Source organism: Ictalurus furcatus, chromosome 10 (assembly GCF_023375685.1).
Source record: "Ictalurus furcatus strain D&B chromosome 10, Billie_1.0, whole genome shotgun sequence".
Classification (NCBI taxonomy): domain Eukaryota; kingdom Metazoa; phylum Chordata; class Actinopteri; order Siluriformes; family Ictaluridae; genus Ictalurus; species Ictalurus furcatus.
The window spans coordinates 25259434-25279789 of NC_071264.1; the positions used below are offsets into that span (position 1 = coordinate 25259434).

At 40.0% G+C, this 20356-nt stretch overlaps 1 protein-coding gene and 3 non-coding genes across 4 annotated transcripts in view; 1 reads left to right on the forward strand and 3 right to left on the reverse strand.

The window, feature by feature from the left end:
• The first annotated feature begins 569 nt into the window (after positions 1 to 569).
• The window catches only part of dennd5a (DENN/MADD domain containing 5A), a 55014-nt gene continuing 35227 nt past the window's right edge, over positions 570 to 20356 (forward strand). The window contains exon 1 of the mRNA XM_053634178.1: positions 570 to 1766. Within this exon, the coding sequence (XP_053490153.1) occupies positions 1667 to 1766 (100 nt within the window). The 5' untranslated portion in view covers positions 570 to 1666. The remainder of the gene's footprint in view (positions 1767 to 20356) is intronic.
• LOC128614293 (U7 small nuclear RNA) lies at positions 18264 to 18323 on the reverse strand. The gene has a single exon (XR_008387028.1). It is a non-coding gene; the product is annotated as a U7 small nuclear RNA (small nuclear RNA).
• LOC128614298 (U7 small nuclear RNA) lies at positions 19318 to 19373 on the reverse strand. The gene has a single exon (XR_008387031.1). It is a non-coding gene; the product is annotated as a U7 small nuclear RNA (small nuclear RNA).
• On the reverse strand, positions 19826 to 19883 carry LOC128614297 (U7 small nuclear RNA). The gene has a single exon (XR_008387030.1). It is a non-coding gene; the product is annotated as a U7 small nuclear RNA (small nuclear RNA).

The window sequence follows — 20356 nt, forward strand, 5'->3', positions numbered from 1 at the left end:
AGTTTCACAAGTCCTTCCCATGTCTGTATGGGTTTCCTTTATATGGGGATCTTCGGTTTCCTCCTACCTCCCAAAACCATGCTGATATGTGGACTGTATTGTCAGAAACTTGTGGACAGCTGACCATCACACCTATATGTTCTTGATGAACATCGCATTACAGATTTAGTTCCCCGTTGCTGTTATAATATCCTCCACTCTTCTGGGAAGGCTTTCCACTAGATTTTGGAGCGTGGCTGTGGTGACTTGTGTTCATTCAGTCACGAGAGTATTAGTAGATCAGACACTGATGTCAGACGAGGAGGCCTGGTGCGCTGTCAGAATTCCAGTTTATCCTGAAGGTGCTCAGTGGGGTTGAGGTCAGGGCTCTGTGCAGGCCACTCGAGTTCTTCTACATTCATCAACCTTGGTAAACCATGTCTTCATGGAGCTCGCTTTGTGTAAATTGTCATTGTCATGCTGGAACAGGTTTAGGCATCTTAGTTCCAGTGAAGGGGAATTCTTAAAGCTATAACATATAGACATTCTGTATAACTGTGTGCTTGAAATTTTGTGGTGTCTACAAACGTTTGGTTATATAGTGTAGGTGAATTGGTTATGGGGACATGATGGCTTAGTAGTTAGCATGTTTGCCTCACAACCCTCTCCAGGGTTGGGGGCTCAATTCCTGCCTCTACTTGGTGTGTTCTCTACGTGCTTTGGGGGTTTCCTCTGGGTACTCCAGTTTCCTCCCTCAGTCCAAAGACATGCATTGTAGGCTGATTGGCATTATCCAAATTGTCTGTAGTGTATGAATGGGTGTCTGAGTACGTGTGTTATTGTGCCCTGCGTTAAGCTGACACCCCGTCCAGCCCTCCAGGCCTTGTGCCCCAAGTCCCTGGGATAGACTCCAGGCTCCCCGTAACCTTATGTAGGATAAGTAGTACAGAAAATGAATGGACGGATGGATGGATTGGTTATGCTGTGTGAATGAATGAGTGTGAACAAGTGCCGTCCAGGGTTGTATTGAGGCGGCTGTGGCTCAGGTGGTGAGCCACATTCCGAAATGTCTTTGGACAGACTCTGAACCCCAACTTGCTCCCAATAGCACCATTTGTGTGTGTGTGTGTGTGTGTGTGTGAGAGAGAAATGTGAATAATAAAGTGCTTAGTAGAACCTCTAAGGTTAAAAAGCGCTATATAAGTGCAGACCATGTACCATTTATTCCCGCTCCACACCCAGTGTTCCCAGGATAGGCTCCAGGTCCAGACTGCTTTTAGATATACTCCCATGTTCAAAGAGCTGTAAACCACCAGCTTTACTTTTACGGTCGCTTTAAAACAGTGTCCATGCGTGATGCTGCAGTGCGCGCGTGCGTCTGGTGTAGTGTGGGTAATCCCATAACGTGACCGTCGTCAGAACAGCGCAGACTGCGCAGGCGCACAAGCCTGAGCTCGAGGAGCGGTCGAAAAAACAGCTGTGCGCGCGCCCACAATGCAATTCGGTCGCCTTCACGGGCTCGTGCTTTGATTTTTTTTCTCCTCTCTCTCTCTCTCGGTATATATATGTATATATAAAGCGCGTCCGTGATGGCTACGCCAAATAACCCCCGAGTTATGGTTGTGTAATAATAATATGCACCTTAGCAGCACGGCGGACACACGGCCACGACCGGACCAGCCTCAAAATGAGCACCGGCTTCAGCTCCAACTCCTGCCGGTTCGCGGATTACTTCGTTATCTGCGGACTCGACACCGAAAGCGGGCTGGAACCAGACGAGCTGTCCGGTAAGCGTCCAGACCTCGCCAGACGTTTCAACCATTTTGTTAGTTTGTGCTTGTGTTTTGATTGTGTTGCACTTCTTGTACGTATTTCACTCAAATGCGTTGTTTGTTTGTTTGTTTGTTTGTTTACTTTTATGTTCTGGATAAAATTTCCAAACAGGAAATGATTGAAATATTTTGCTGTAAAGTTTAACAAGCTCATGTTTCTCCAAATTGTAGCGGCCCAGTATTTATCCCGAGAACACTATCACATTATCCTGAGTCTTCAGGTCGGAGGCCTTCAGGTTTTTATTTATTTATTTGTTTATGTATTTATGTATTTGTTTATTTGAACATTTCTTCAACTCACCCTTTCAGGAGCGCGTGACACTTTTATGTCCTTCAGCAGCCTCTCAGTCTTGTGCTTGTAAACAAAAGATGTGTTTGAGAAGGGACTGTTTCCCTCTTCTCATCTGCATATTTCTATTTAAATGCACAGATTGTGATAAGAGATTTGTGTTTTCTTGTGGTTTAACATTTCCCTTTTTGGCACTGAAACTAAATTCCCTTTCGCGAGGTTTCTGAAACACCAGTTTCTCACACTTAAAGGTGCAATAGGCGTTTTTTTTATTATTACGTACTTGTAAAAATAACCTGGAAGATTTGTAGAACATGATTACAAAATAAAAAAAATCCCCCAAATGATTAAGTTGTGGCCTTTGGCAAAAGTTTATTAACTCGGTGAGAAAACACGTTTGGAAGTCTACTGACTTCTGGTCCGGAATGCTTGTTTTTGTTTGGATGCGCTTCCTGTCAGTCATTTTATAGACACTATGCTCTAAAGGTCACTTTTACATCGAACGGTACGGCTCGGCTCGACTCTGCTCGCTTTTTAGGGGCTTTCCACTGTACCTGGTACTTCTTTTAGTACCACCTGGGTCGAGGATCCAAACGAGCCGAGCCGATATTAATGGTCACTTTTCCACTGCACGGTACGGCTTGACTCTACTCTGCTCGCTTTTTAGGGGCTTTCCACTGTGGATAGCACCTGGTACCTGGTACTTCTTTTAGTACCACCTCGGTCGAGGATCCAAGCGAGCCGAGCCGATACTAATGGTCACTTTTCCACTGCAAGGTACGGCTTGACTCGACTCTGCTCGCTTTTTGGGGGTTTTCCATTGTGTATAGTACCTGGTACTTCTTTTAGTACCACCTTGGTCGAGGATCCAAGTGAGCCGAGCCGATACTACATGTGAGCCAGGCGCTGAGGGAGTAGGGAATTCTTCTTAACGAGTGGTTCTGTATTGTGCCTGAATAAATGTGTCATTTAATACATACTTTGCGTAATCGAAAATTATGCATCATTTATCTGATTACAGATAAAATTACAACAGAGGTTTCTGTCTTAGATTTTTACATCTCGCTCGTCAACGAGTTCCAAACAGGTGTTTATCGAAGTCACTACTGTCGCGGCTGAATCTAATCCGAGTCTTATCGATCACTACGTAGGTTGTAGAAAGCCGTTATTTTACATCCTTAACAAGGTCCGTGTTCAGTGAACAGGAAAGGCGTTTGGAATACGGCCTGACCGTGTAATTGTACAGGGCTTCGAATACTACAGCATTATTCGTGCGTGAAGGCGAGTGGAAGATGGCACCCACGTAGAGGCGGCACTAAATCACAGTGGAAAAGCAAGCTCGGAAAAGTAAAGGGAGCCGAGTCGAGTTGAGCCGTACCGTGCAGTGGAAATGTGGCTTAAGGGCCACCTAACTGCGTGTTCAAGTCCTCCTGGGAAGTTTCTATTTACGAGTTGGGAAGTCGTAATTACGACGTCAGGTGCGTTCAAGTCACTTTGGTCAGAGCAAGATGGCATCGTTACATCGTAATTATACAATGCTACCGTATTTTGTTCAGGCAGTTAGCTTGTTATGTAGTAAATCATTTTTTATAAATATATAACAACTCAAATCCGCTTCTGAGACGATGAAATGTTCAATTTCAACAAACTTTACCGTCAACTACGGACGTTGCGTATTTTGATTCCACCATGTTTTCTTACTGACACGCCCCCAACTCAGAGCTCAAAGAAAATCCTGTTTCTCACTCGTAATTACGACTTTGCGGTGGCGTTCATGTTCGTTCAACTCGTAAATACGATCTTTCTGACATGACTCGAACGCACCAGTTGATCCTGGAGGCGGAGCTTTGTGAACTTGGGCAGGAATGTGGGTGTGGGTTCAAGGAGTTAAGAAAATCATTGAAAGGAAAAAAAAAAAGACAAATCTTAGGCTACGTCCAGATTAATCCGGATACATTTGAAAACGCATCTTTTCCTCTACGTTTTGGTCTTTCGTCTTTTTTTTTATCCAGCAAAACGGCGCTTTTCGAAAATGCTTTCCCGGAGTGCATACATTTGAAAACAATGACGTGTTTTTTTAGACGTATGACACAGTCATGTGACCCATTCAACTAAAAGCAAGCCAACTTTATAGTCTCGGGTTACCCGCGGCAACAACTCCACCTCTTCGTCTGTCCGTTTTCCTCGACAATGCTGCATCAGTTTGAATGTGTACGGTAAGTCAAATAACTGGCTGACAGAAACATCGTACGCCAGAGCTTCTTGCGTTTTTACGCATGCGCAGTACGGGCATGTAAGCGCTTTCAGATGTTTCAGCGTGGACCAGCAATTTTTGGAAAACGTTTGAAAACACCAGCGTATGCGGAGAACGTTTTCAAACGAAACTGCAGTTTTCAGATCGATATGGATTAATGTGGACGTAGCCTTACATAATGCACCTTTAAAGATGGGACGTTTCAAGACTTGTCCCCTACCTTTGATTCAATCAGTCTAACTCAACTGACTCGACTGGCTTTCTGAAGAAGTTTGTCTTATGCATAAGCTTCTTCAAGATGCTGCTGTAGAAAATAAAAAATAATAACAACATCAACTAAAACATAAAGAATATGTTAAACACATAAATGTCATGTCATGTCAATTTTTTTACCTAATCCTAAACAGATATGTGCAGTATTGTCCTTCACTGTAGTGTGATACTGGGAAAAACGCTAACACTATGGCTTAAAAATAAGAAATAGGACATAATTACAAACTACATGTAAGACATAAGTAAACGTCATGGTTAAAGAAATACAGTCAAAGTATTCTTGATCATATTTACATGAGGTGAGGTTTTGTAAATATTCCTTTGTTATTACATTGTAATCCTGTTCTTTTTATAAAAGCCAGAAGTCTCTCGTGGCTTCATGGCAGAGGCAGAACATCAGCTAAACAGCAGTGAAATGACTGAGAAGTTGAATAATTTTCTCTTCTTATCATGTTCCTACCTGAATCGAGACCATAGTAACGCTCCTTCACCCGTGTATCTCACGAAACGGTTGTGAATTGACATCAGACTTAAAGAAAAACTCTACCCTGAACTATACTATATGTGTGACCTGCGTAAAGATTCTGCTGCTACTTTGTTGGTCGACACTTTCTTTTCATCATTTCTGTTAGCGGTTCTCCGCCGCATTGATGCCATAGGGGGGACGTTGTTATTGTTCGCGCAGTTACTATGCGGTCTAATAGGAGAAAAGAAATGTGAAACACACGCAAACATAGCATTTGCTCGTAACGCCTAAAAAGAAGAACGCAAGAGCTTCTTTTCTCACTCACAAATTCCCAGCGACGTTCAACATCCTCCACGGAACGCAGCACGGCTATGCGGCTGAGGTGGCGAGCACGATGGCGTCGACTGCGGTATTAGCATGAAGCTCTGGACGCTGATCTGTCCGAGCGAGCCGGACAGACTGAAAAACTGTAGCGCTGTGTTTACATAGAGAAGAATTTCCACGAGCATTGTGGGAAATGTTGGAAACCAAAGTGAAACCATGAAAGAACTTGACTTATTTGACACATTAAAACCTTATCGATCGTTGTTCTTTTGACTGTAAAGGAATCTTATTTACAGCATCTTATTTACAGTAAGTCTTTCTTCAGTGACGTCATACGTCATGTCTTCTTTCTGTGACACACGTGTATCGTGCACGTGGAGGTCGTAGCACGTCTCACGATCGATTATTCGCACATAAATAACGAGTAATGAGGTTTTTCCAAGTGCTTGCCTTGTGGATGTATTGCATTTGGTTACAACAGAAGATAAAATTCCTAGCCTGATCCAACTAGGACTCTGTTTACGAAGCCCTTTTGTGATTTGGGTCACGTTTGTTGCGAGTTGCGAAACCGTGGAAGAAACTGCAGGTCAGCTGGTCGCTTGAGTTGAGGAACTAAGCTCTACAGCTTTTTAGCAGATTAAGTAAATGTACTTGTGGTTTGAGTAGCTTCACTTTTTGTCTCTTGGTCATAAATAAAAATCACACTAAATAGCATACACTAATAAAAAAAAAATCACACATACACGTGATGATTAAATGCAGTTCATTCGGGTCTTTTCTGATGAGGCTAAACCTGAAGCAACTTCTAGTCAGAATCTCCTGAGATGCCATTAGCTGCTCAGTCGTTCCCCTGGTGATTTCAGGAGCCTTTGTTTGGCAGTTGTTGACGCTCTCTGTATGAAAAGCCCCTGTTTCAGCATGTTTCGTAAGGAGACGCTTTTATGCTTTCCCATCATTGATTTGTTGTTCTTCATTAATATTAATAGTGTAGGGATCATAACGTTATAAGTAAACTGATTGGAGCTGTAACATGTTCTTGGAGATGTAAAAAAAATCAAAATGTTAGATAAAGGCATTTTAAGCGCTGGAACTATCGCTAATAAGATAAGATAAGATAATATTTTATTAATCCCCAGATGGAGAAATTTTTGTAATGAAATAGGGATCGCTTGTTTTTAAAAAAAAATTTATAGTTGAGATCACTCACGATTCTTTGACCGGATTTGTAAGGAAGAGTATGTATATTTATTAAATTCTTACAGAATTTCCTAGTGTAAGATTGCGAATTACGCCGCGTACGGCTTCCCTCGGAAACGGGAACTCGGGACTACGTCGACCTCTGTGTGTTCGAGCTACAAGGTGTGGGAAAAACTACGGACGTCTCCATGTTCATCTTTTTTTGTAAGCAGACAAGCTAGCCAGCTAGCTGCGATGACTGATGTATATTTTCCTCCTCAGAATAGTACTGTATAGTCGGTGTTACAGATTTAACATGTCTGTATGTTGATTGATCTAAAGCGAATACGTTTACGTCCAGCATAACTCATTTAAAAGTAAGAAGTGCTACTTTGTTTACCGTCGATGCTGTGAGCGACCATTTCGATTTGATTTGACATCACTCGCTGAACTCTCGGACGTGTTTCTGAGTAGAAATTCCAAATCGAAGGGGCGCTTTTTCTTTCTGGTCTGAAATGGCGAGTTATGGGTTTTAGTCGGATGCAGCGTTAAAGCTTGTCTGCATTTATTGGCACATTTGTACCGCAAACATTGAACTCCTGAGCAAAATAACTGCAATTACTACAAAACCTGAAGCATATTAGGGTGCCAGGAGTGCAGCGTGTAATCCCAAAGTTAAACAGAAAGCAGCAATATTAACGGCCGGGTAAATGATTTGTTTTTGTTTTTCTGTAGCAGCTCATTACCCATTTGTGGGTGAAAATCGCTCTTGTTAATGCGCTCTATGTGCAATGGCGAGTTTTGAGTGAGGTGACGCACGCAGCCGTGACTCACTTACCACATTCATTCATTCATTTCATACGTTTATTGTCATTTGTTGAGTAATTAGGAATTTAATATACACTACATGGGGGGAACCGTGGCTGAGTGGTTAGCACGTTTTCATCACACGTCTGGGGTTGGGGGTTTGATTCTCACCTCTGCCTTGTGTGCACAGAGTTTACATGTTCTCCCCTTACTTTGGGGGTTTCCTCTGGGTGTTCCGGTTTCCTCCACAAGTCCAAAGACATGTGATGTAGAATGATTGATTGGCATGCGATGCCCTACGATGGGTTGTGCCACCTTGTGCTCGGACTTCCCTGGGACAGACTCCAGGCTCCCCTGCGGCCTTGTGTAGGATAAGCAGTACCGAAACTGGATGAATGGATATTCAGTACATAATATGAAACATTTGTTTGTTCTAACTAGAACATTTCCTGACAGCTTTCCGTTTCTCCCCTTCCTCTTTCGTAGACTCGCTTTCACTCCAGGTGTGCTCTATTCTGGACTTGAATAGCATTGAGAAGCGAATAATGCTCGAGATTTTCATACGAATTTTTGTGCGTGCCCTAGCTCTAGCCCAGAAATCGTAGTTTATCAAAAGATAAATAGATAATATACTTAACTTCAATTTTTGGTGCCCTTTATTCAGCAAAACTGAACAACACATCCAGTGGGTGATATTCTGAACTGAAGTATATATGGGGGTACTGTTGTTTTGTGTTTCTTTCTGCATAACACTAGCTTTAAAATAAACTTTAAACTTTATATTTTGTGACACCTCCTTTCTGGAAAGACCAACATTTTTTCTGTAATGTCTAACAAGGTTGGGGGTATTTGTAAATGGTCTTAAACCAGACTTTATTTAATTCAGATGACATGTTTTCAAGAGGTCTGGAGACTGACATGGCCATTGCAGAGCATTGATTCTGTGTCCCACAATCATTTCAGTGGCATTTCTGGATGGGTTTGAGGTCATCATTTTGTCATTTTGGGCAGGTTTTAACCTCCTGGTAGATTCAACCAAGTTTTTTACTACAGACATCCTGGCACTTTGCAGAATTCTTCACAGAAGCCTTTGGACCACCAGCTGCAAAACAGTTCCTAAAGCTACGCCTCCATATGGGTCAGAGGACTTACACACAAATATAGTTACAAAGAATTGTGTAGTTTCTGTATAGTGTGTGTAATACAATAATTTATGCCCATTCTGTTGAAGGGTGCCAATAATTTAGGAATTGCATATATAGTGAATGACCATACCACCGCACACAATATACAATATGTTATGTAAATGTGTTCACAATATGAATAATACAGCTCCAATTGCAATGTTTGCAGTATAATGTGAATGTCCATATTACAACCCCAATTCCAAAAAAGTTGGGACGCCGTGTGAAATGTAAATAAAAACAGAATGCGATGATTTGCAAATCTCATAAACCCATATGTTATTCACAATAGAGCATAGAAAACATATCAAACGTTTAAACGGTGGAAATGTACCATTTTAAGAAAAAAAAAATAGGGTAATTTCGAATTTGATGTGCCGCAGCACGTCTCAAAAAAGTTGGGACGGGAGCAACAAAAGGCTGGAAAAGTAAGTGTTCCATTTGATATGTTTTCTGTGTACTGTTGTGAATAACATATGGGTTTATGAGGTTTGCAAATCATTGCGTTCTGTTTTTGTTTACATTTATTTACATCTTACACAGCGTCCCAACTTTTTGGGAATTGGGGTTGTAAATTCTATCAGTTCGAATGGAGTTGAAAAATCTTCTTGTCGCTTCAGCTGATTTTCTGATTCGCTGGATAAAATTCAAAACCAGAGTTACGATTATGAAAATAAGCCTGCTTCCTCTTTGCCGAAGGCCGTTGTCCTCTGCGTTTGGGGTTAAAGAGGATACGCATGATACGCGTGATGAACTATTGCACATTCTGCTAAAACACAGCACATCCTTCCCCTTTTTTTGACGTTCCATTTAGCCTGTCACACGCTTTCTCTCAGTTTTGTTTTTTTTGTGTAGCAGAACCAAGCACCTGATTTATACCACAAATAGCTCCCCGTCCTCAGCTGAGATTATCTCGTGTTGAGTTGTGACAGGAGTGCTCTGAACTACTCGACACAGTCCCGCTGTCATGTTCGGTATGCTGTCTGCATTTCCCTGTGGTGACTCACTCCATCAGTGTGAATGCCACACATGTTTCGGGGGGTTAGTATAGCTCTTGGCAGCATTGCAGCAGTGCAGGCAGTTGCCATTCGGTGTAGACCAGACACGTTTCTGAAACTTCTCTTGATATTTTTGTGGTTATGTCTAGGGTGCATTCTGAATCTGGGTCACCTGATGCAGTAACCAATAACAATGCATACTTAACCAAGTTTATGGCGTGCACATTAACGAGTGTACCTGCATAGCATTATATCACAGGCTCACCCTATATATTACTTATTAATTCATTATTAGAATCTGAATAAATGCTCATGGCTGTGTTTTCGGAGATGAATACAGAAATGATAGTATTTTGAATAATTGCTATGAATAATCATGGTTGTAATTGTAGACATTACTGGCCAGGCATGATATGACAACACTGTAATATTATATTCCTAAAATTCTGTATTCGATACAAAAGTGATATCTATTTATCTATCTAACTATCTATCACTTTTGTATCAAAAACAGAAATTTAGGAATATAATTGGATTATGTAGTGTATCATGAACGTGTGTGTGTGTGTGTGTATATATATATATATATATATATATATATATATATATATATATATATATATATATATATATATATATTTATTCATTCATTCATTCATTTATTCGTGATATACCACATAATATAATAACATCAGATCCTAAGTTAATGTTGTGGAAGTTAGTTCCTATTTCCACTTGCGTTACAGCAGCTATAAGCTGTCATCAAACGTCAATCGTCATTCCGTCACCAACCGCTCTTTCTCTTTCTGTTTTCAAGTTACCAAAACCAAACGAAGTTACAGCTTATAGAGAAAGAAGAAGAAGAAAAAAAAGCACAACGCCCTCTACCCTTAAGCCTTCCCTGTGTCAGAACACTGCTTTACCTCTGGCTGTTATGAAGCTGTGACACTCGAGACTCCTTCTAAAAATGTTAAATAAACATCTTGCAGCAGAAACCCTAGCCATATCAACAACAACAACACCACGAGTATTGTTATTCCAGTATAGAAGAACAAGCTGAACAAGATGTTTTACTGTATAAACCTGTGATTTGAACTGAAGCAGGCACTACTGTCCGAGCTGCCGTTAAAACAAATGAATCAACAACATCTGAATCAACCAATCAGAATCGAGAATTCAACAGGGCTATGGTTTAATACAATGCAGTAAAGTTTTAGATAGTGAAATAGTCGTACTGCATATACTGGTTTCATACTGGTGGGAAAGCCTGATCACTTTAGCTATTTCAGTTAGTTCGATGTCGATGACGATGACGACTCTTTCATTTTGGCTTTGCCCGTGAAATAATAACCAAGGCGACATCTTGTAGCACAAAAGATCGTAAATTAAAATGTGTGTTTTTGAGCAAAACGTGCATTGCGTACATTTCCCAGGACTAGACTGCATCCACACAGCCGCAGTTACAGACATAAACGCACACACACAGGTGCTCGACATGTTTACAGTAGCAAAAGAAGGATAAACAGACTTAATGTGTCTCAGTTTTAAGCTGGGCCCATGTGCATCTCGAAGTGATTGAAGCCCCATTTCTAATTACAGTCTGTGGAGGATCTGTTTTCGGCCGCTTTGCTTTCGCACACAGACCCAGAATCTCAATCCACAGCTCAGGAATGCACGTTTTAATCAAAAACACAAGATATGCATTCAAATACACAAATCCCATCCTCACAGATTTTACACGGCTATAGAATATAACTCTTTTGTAGAAAAAGTGATCTGCGAGCAGACCTTGGATTCCACTTCTTGTTCTTTTTCCTCGTTTTTTTTTTCTTCCTGTCATTACACAAGCCCACTTTCTCTATGTCCTCTAGCCAAGCCTGTGACGTTTGCTAGAACATTGAGAGCAGCTCTCATTCTGCTTTTCCCTTCCTCCCACACTGCGTAGGGGCAAGGAAGTGCTCTCACTCCCACTGAAAAGCTCCACAAAGCCAGCTCTGTCGGTGCAGGTCTGACTGTCTGTCTCGGTGCACGACTCTCTTTGCTGCAGAGTTTCAGGGAAAAAAATCCTCTCTCTCCTCATCTGATGGTCACATGACCGATTTTGCCTCTCTTTCCAGTTCAGAGCAAACAGACGTCTTAATGGAAGCTTCTGAGGGAACATCTGTGTACGCTGAATAAATGTGTGTGTGTGTACAGACTCAGAAATAATGCAGAAGAGGCATTCTTGGCTTTTCTTCCTTCATTATTAGATTGGTTTATAGCAACGTGCAGATTTGACTTTGTCTCTGGTTGTGTAAAGCTCTTTCCCTGGCAGCTCAGCACTGCACCCTGCTTATGGCCGAATCATATTTTTTTTCATCGTGTCAAGTCACGTTAAGGCTTACTGATAGACGTAACAAGGTCTGGAAAGCTTTCTGTAAATGTGTGGTTTTCACTGTTGCTCAACTGTGATCTTTGATTGTAATCTCAACTGGGAAAGAAAGTGTGTTGTTTTTTTTAATTCAAAGACTTTCCAGTCAAGGGTATTTTTTCTGAATCACTTTAGGGCCTTTTTTTCAGTTAAGGGCTGTCCACTGATCTGTCATCTGGCTTACATTTAAAATGTCATTTATGATTCACTGTCTTACTGATGGTCAGGTTTCTTATGCACTGATGAATGTTGGGATTTCCTGTGGTTCTGTAATGATCACACTCAGGCTCTGAAGTACCTTTGGGACGGAGATGCTGGCCGTGTCTCAGATTACAATCTTATGCACTATTTTAGACGCTTGTTGAGTATGCATAACTGCCTAGCCAGTTCATAGTGCGAAAAACCGATTTGACTATATTTGAAAAACAAATGACATGTTGATCAGTGGGTACTTCAGACGAAATGTCCCATCATGCACCACAAAAGGAAAGGGAAGATGTTTCCAGTAGATAAGGACGGCATATCTTTGGCGGCATCTTTGGTCACCACTCAAAACGTGAATTTTTAACGAGCTGCGCATTAAAATACACAGGTTATAGCATGGTTATTTAAAACAACAGTGCCCTCCATAATTATTGCCACCCTTTTAAAAAAAAAAAAAAAAGTCTCTCGTTCTCGTCTCATCTGACTACAACCCACGATGCCAGGTGTGCTTGTAATGATGCTTGATGTTGTGTTTTTTTGAGTCTCAGAAAGGGCTTCTTTCTTGCAACATTCCCTTAGCTTGTTGTTATGAAAGCGGCCTTTTGAAACTTGACAATAACAGCCAAACCGTGCAATTATAACCATCCTCCTCAGCATGTGGGTGAACACTGTTCTCCCGAGTCCAATTTCCAAATGTTTCAAACGCTTGTGAAACTTTACAGCCCTGGTTTTATCCATCCATCCATCCATCCATTTTCTATACCGCTTGTCGTACAGGGTGACGGGGACAGCCCTGGTTATACTCAATACTTAATGGTGTTTTTCCAGTACTGTATTTTTATATCCATTACCTGATTTGTGCGGGTCAACGACCTTCTGTTTTTCCCCCAAACTCACCGACTGCAGATGGATTTTAGATGTGTGCAAAATCCAGTACAGCTATTTGTTTGTATTTATTTAAAATATTCTTTAGGGGTGTCAATAATTCCGGCACATGTATTTTTTAAGGTAAATACTATTATTTAAGAGCGTATTTGTAATAAGTTGTTTTTGTTTTTTTAAATAAGAATTTATTTTTGTTAGAACGAAGAAATAGTTTATCTTATTACTTGAGTGGAAATTTTTATTTAGTGTGTGTAGTGAGAATTATTATTATTATTATTATCATTATTATTATTATTATTATTTTTAATAAAAATGGTTCCTCATGTTTATAAAGGGTGTCAATCATTCTGGAGGACACTGTAAGATTGATGTTGAGATCAATTACATTACAGTACACTTTTCCAAGATATCCTGTACAAAAAAAATACAAATAACTTTGAAACCATGTTTTTATAAAAATATTTTTATTTATTTATTTATTTTATCTTTTATTTCTATTTTTTTTTATTTTTATAAATACTGCACTATTGTTTGGCTGGCACTTTGTTAACAAAACAAAATATATTGTGTACATGTCTTCAATTATGATATTGCCACCACATCGACCCGTCTAATTAGATTCCGTCAGGAGCAGAGATTAGGATTTCTCCTTTGTCACATCCATCCATCCATCCATTCACTTTCCATACTGCTTATCCTACACACAGTCGCAGGGGAGCCTGCAGTCCCTGGAGCCTATCCCAGGGAACTTGGGGCACAAGGCAGGGGACACCCTGGACGGGGTCCCAACCACACACACATGGACGATTTTTGAAGCTGGACTGTTGGAGGAAACCGAGATACCTGGAGGAAACCCCCATGGCACGGGGAGAACATGCAAACTCCGTACACAAATGGCAGAGGTGGGATTCGAAACCCCCATTATGGAGGTGCGAGGCAAACGTGCTAACAACTAATCCACCGTGCCCCCTCTCCTTTGTCACATTTTCTTTCGTATTGTTTTTAAACTAAATTTCTTTTCAAAGTAGCATATGCTTGGCTCAATTTATTCTCCTATTAAATAATCATCTTAAAGCAGGTTTTTCTAGGCTAGACTCTCTCCATCTGTTACTCTTCTGGTATTATGCTTTCTTTAACGTGACCCTTTTTGTACTGTAATTCATGTAGGCCAAATCTTTGATATGATAACACTCGTGTGTCTTTTTTTTTTTAATTAGACGCCTAATTTATTATCTATTAAAGTAACAGCATGAGTCAAAATGCTTCAGAGCTATCAACAAACCATCTCCTTTTATCCACAATGACAGGGCACAGGGTGAGAGCCTTATTAGCGTATGTATACGGAGCGCCTCCTGCACGGACACTGTGATTGGCTGGCTCATGGTCTGTTTGCACCACCAGGCCTTTAGTACATTGAGGCACACAGCTGGGCTCGACACATTTAAATGCACAACCCCCCCCTGGAGTTTCCCATGCACCCCCGCTGGCCTTTCTCAGTGACGTCACTCGTTTGAGTGCATCTCTTTACTTTCCTGCTGGTCAGTTACTCATGCGCATGTGAAAGAAGCTCTTAACGCAGCTCTAAACTGTTTGTTTTGTCACAGATTAGCATTTCTTTCTAAATTACAAGCTGAAATGGCTTGCACCGTTGATTTTGCTTTACTTACAGACAATGACACTCATGGCATTGTTTTTAGATTTCGGATCTTATATGCTCTCATAAATGTCTAAGAAGCTGTAAAACTATGATTTTTGATGATATTTGATCCAAAAATCATCTAATCATATACTTGTTAGTGTGATTTAAAATGGATCAGTGTTATAAAAATACTGATAACAACCACGATCCACGATAGTGCCTATTTTTCAGTAGATATTAGTTTCTAAGACATTTCCACACATACAGACATGTATCATGATATACAGGATAGGTTTGCTAACAAACTGCCAGGAAAACATTTAATATCTACAAAAATACATTTATTTATAATAAATCAAAAATTTATTATATTTAACACTAAAAAACTAAAAAAAATTTTTTACATTTGACAATTTTATAGATTAAAAACTAAATTTAAACATCAAGTCAGATGCTTCTAGTCAGATTATAATTAATTTTTTTTTTTTTTTCTAAAAAGATTTCTCAGAAAAGCACATTATGACATACCCTAGTTTCTACCTCACCACTTGGCTGGTCTCATCCTGGCACTCCCTCCTCACTCACTCCTTCCTTATGTCCTTAAAACAAACAGGATTCGATCACAAGCCAAATGAAATGCTTCTTGTCTGGAACTGTCGCTTTCTAAACCTGAGCACAAAGCTCAAATTCATGGCTGCGGTCGAAACCTGTGAATGAACGCTGTTCCATTACCGAGCTACACCCTGCTGCCCGGGTCGCCTCATAACATACAGCGTTTTTATGAATGCTGCAGACTCCCGCTGAGCTCCTGAGGAACTCGAAAGCACGTTTGGCTATAAGCATACTGCAGCGCAGTAAAGCGGGCTAGATTCATTTCTGCCAGTAAATCACAGATGCTGTTTGAAAAGGTTAGAATATTTTGGGTATTTTTTTTATACATTGGACTGTGAATTAAACCTGTGACACACTGTGGTTACGTTTTTCCCTTTCTCTGATGTAAAGTGAATAATAATCAAGCCTTATAGGCACAAATAAAATATCTGAAATGTCCATCTAGGATCAGCTAATAATAAAAGCACTCACTAAAAGTAGTGTGTATTTAGTCCATGTGAGAAACTGAAGGATTAATTTGGAGTCTATATGTTGAACCTTAACATTAGATATTAGAATTCCTCAGAAATTAAAGCACCTACTGTTACAAATTTTAGAAGTGCAGTTTTTCCTATAAATGCACTCATCTTGCGGAAGTGGTGGTTGTTCTGTAAGGTTACTGCATTGATGGTGATCATGAATGAAGGTGATTCACCGTGGGTGTATCATATGCAAATTATCCCATGCCCCGCCCACTAGGACAGCACGATACGTAGTTTGTGTTCTCAATTCAATACAATTTTATTTGTATAGTGCTTTTAACAATGGACGTTGTCTCAAAGCAGCTTTACAGAAACATATAAACACAGGATACAGATTTTCTTACTTTATTGTCTTGTGCAATACTGATATTGCAGAAACCTGCACTATACAAACGAACACTATAATAAATTGCAGTCATTTTAATGTGCACTTCAAGCATTCCGACCCCTTAGAAGCTCCAGATGATTCATCTGAGGGTGTTAGCATGGTGTAATATAATAAAGCCGGCTAGATTAATGGCATTTACTATTACTATTATTACTATTTAGAGGGCACGGTGGCTTAGTGGTTAGCATGTGTGCCTCGCACTTCTGGGGTTGGGTGCTTGAATCCCACTGTGTGTAGTGGGATTTACATGTTCTCACTGTGCTTTGGGGTTTCCTCCGGGTGCTCCGGTTTCTCCTCCCGGTCCAAAGACATGTGTTGTAAGCTGATTGGCCATTCATGGTGTCCCAGCCTTGTGCCCTGAGTTCCCAGGGATAGACTCCAGGCTCCCCTGCGACCCCGCGTAGTTTAAGCGGTATGGATGGATTATTGCTATTTATTACTATAAAGTGTGGTTTTGCCGTAGTACATTTGTTCTAATGTATTTCAAAGTATCACAGCCACAATCTGGAGCAATGTAATTACAGTACGCTATTTTCTCTTATCTATTATTAAAGCCACTTGTGGGGGAACTAAGCTTTTCAGGAACCTGCTAAAAAATACTAAAAGAGCAACTTTTGCTAAGAAGTATATACATTTATGTAAATAGTGGTTGTTCTGTGAGGTTGTTGCACTGATAGTGACCGTATGTACGGTCACTGTGATAAGCAGTGGGTGTGTCATATACAAATTCCCCACCCATACAATAGTTAGATACAATTGACTTAGTTAGAGAGACTAAGAGAAGCAGCAAAGTAGTGTCCCGGTGTTAAAAGTAGGCTATGGTTTTTATCACAATGTATTTTAATGTATGTTTTAGAGCTCAAAGTCTGCTAACTTAGCGTAGATAAAAGCTAAACATGATGAATGACAATTTTTTTAAACTCCCACTCCAAACCATTTATGAAAGTTAGAAGCACTTTTAGTAGTGTTGTTACTTTACTATCTTGGGTATATTTGGAAAAATACAATGCTTTAAAACCCAACCGTGAAGTTTGTCTGTAGACTTGAGGTACTGTTTTAGCACACTGTTACGGTATTAAAAGTAGTGATTAAATAAACATTAGTTGCGAATACCAAACTTGCTAAAGCATTTTAAGCCACTTCATTTAAGTAGAATTTGTTCAGCTTTTTCTTCATACACGTCTCCCAAACTCATTCCAGTGTACGTTGTGGGTTCACGTTGCCCAGGAGCACATGTTCTCAAAAGCACAGTGTACTACTACCTTCAGAGAACAGCTTTTTCTTTAGAACACATTGTTAAATTACTGGTCAGGAAGCAGCTCTTAACATGCTGTTGGACTAAAGTTCTGCAAAGTGATAGATGGGGTTTTTTTGTGTGGGTCCATTATGTCTGACTGGTTGAACTGTCTGATCTAATAAAGCCAGGGAACAGTCAGTACAACAAGAACCAAAAGTGTTTCAGTGCTTTTTGTGTATCAGAGAGATGAAAATAGTTGAATAGTTGAATGTAATTTTAGAAACCTGAGCTGTGAAATCAGTGGAGGTGTGTTGACTGGAACATTGATTAATGTGCACATGATTGGAACAGACAAGTAAAGGCTAACGCCCGTACAGTCAGCTCCCATTTTGGTGTTTCATTCATACACAAGCAGGCTCCTATCTGTTTGAATAGGGAGATACAAGTATTAGAAACAGATCTACAAGATGCGGTTTTTAAATGTAGATTCAACATCACTGTTAAAATCTGACAAAATGCTAATGATGTTAGTAATTAACGTGTGATCTTTGGCATCAGTGATGTGTTTTTTTTTTTTCTCATGCTCATTTACTTGTCATTAACAAAGCAAAGCACCCTATATCTGTGATTATATTAGTGTATTTTGCTGCTAAAGATTAGATTACTTGTGTAATAGAGATCAGTATTACAGACTTTTACATATAGACATGCAGCTCATTGTTAAAAAATTATAAGCATATTATAGTACATAGTGTTTTCTAACATCTGTCATTTATACCAAATATCATGGAGTCCTGAGAGAACCTCAGGACCCTTCTAGACAAATACTAAAAGAGCAAATTTTCCTGATTCCTCATTAGACTCATGTAAGTGGTGGTTGTTCAGTAAGGTTGTTCCATTGATGGTGACTTTGTGCACGTGCATGAATTCAGGGTGTGTCATATGCAGATTACTGAATACCCCGCCCATTAGGACATCTTGGTAAATGCTGTTGTCAAAATATTGACCTAATACATACTGTATATATGAACAATCTAAGTTGCAGAATTAATCATCACATTTAGTTTTAATGGCATTTTGAATCTGGGCTAAAATGTTTCAAATGCAGCAAATGCTTGAGAGACTAAAAGGGTCATGTGTTAAGTTAATGGTCTGCACTTATATAATGCTATTATCCAAAGCACTTTACACTGGTTCTCATTCACCCATTCACACACATTCTCACACACCAATGGTAGCAGAGCTGCCATGCAAGGCGCTAACTTGCCATCGGGAGCAACTTGGGGTTCAGTGTCTTGCCCAAGGACACTTCGGCATGTGGAGTCATGTGGGCCGGGAAACGAACCCCCAACCGTACGATTAGTGGACAACCCGCTCTACGAACTGAACCACAGCCACCCATATGTTCAGAGAATCAGCTGCAGATAGTTCATTTACAGATGTGGCATTTGGCAGGCACCGTTATCCAGAGCGACTTACAGAAGTGAAAGAACATTTATCTCATTTATACGTACAACTGAGCAGTTTAGGGTTAAGCGCAGTGGCAGTTCGGCAGTGCTATCATTAGTCCAATATTTTAACCACTGACCTTCCACTTGCTTTGTTGTCATCTAGGTCACTAGGGTCATCTGCCATTTTATGGGTCAATCAATAGATAGATTCCCAATGAAAATCCTGTCTAACAGTTTTACTGTTTTGTCATTGCACACAAATTATGTCTGCCTATTGAAGCTATATATAATATAACTAACCCACAATCAGTTACTACTTGATAAAATAAAGCAAAAAATGAAACCCAAGACTAACAGTTTTGTGATCTATTCTTAAACCAAGTAAGAGATGGGTCCTGAACATTACAGGACCCTGCTGGACAAATACTAAAAGAGCAAAATTTTCCTGATGTGGTGTGGGTCTCAGTGAAGTAGGGGTTGTTCTGTAAAGTTACCTGACTGATGGTGACTGTGCACATGCAGGATGTGGGCGTGTCATATGCAAATTTCACTCATCTCTTTAATTGTTGTCGAAGGCGTTTCAATACCTCTTTGTTGTATTTGCTGTGTGTCCTTGTAATTTTCCTCTGGAGAGTCTTTACCTTAAGAAAGTCATATGCAATCGTGGCAGCTTTTTAAGGTTTGAGGCCAAAGCCAAATAATAATAAAAAAAAGCTTCCTATCTCTTAAACATATCACTTTCCAAACCCCATCACCAATTAAGCCATAACCTTAATAACTGACCCAAAATCAGTTACTACTACAAAGACTTTGAATTAGTTGGGAAATCTCAATTATTAAATTTAAAACTCAAGATTCATAATCAAGTGAAAATATCTATTTTTAACCAAGTGAGAAATGGAGTCCTGAACATTACAGGACCCTCCTAGACAAATACTAAAAGAGCAAAATTTTCCTGGTGTGGTGTTGGTCTCAGTGAAGTAGGGGTTGTTCTGTAAAGTTACCTGACTGATGGTGACTGTGCACATGCAGGATGTGGGCGTGTCATATGCAAATTTCACTCGCCTCTTTGATTGCTGTCAAAGTGTGTCCTTGCAATTTTCCTCTGGGGAGTCTTTACCTTAAGAAAGTCAGTCATATGCAATCTTAGCAGCTTTTTAAGGTTTTAGGCCAAAGTCAAATAATAATAAAAAAGCTTCCTATCTTTTAAACATATCACTTTTGAAACCCCATCACCAATTAAGCCATACACTTAATAACTGACCTTCAATCAGTTACTACTACAAAGGTTTCATATTAGATGGAAAACTTAAATTGTTAAGTCTAAAACTCAAGCCTCACAATCAAGTGAAAATATCTATTTTTAAACTAGGTGAGAGATTTAAATTGGGGGCCCTATTTAAAAACTTTATCATCTAATCAACTTC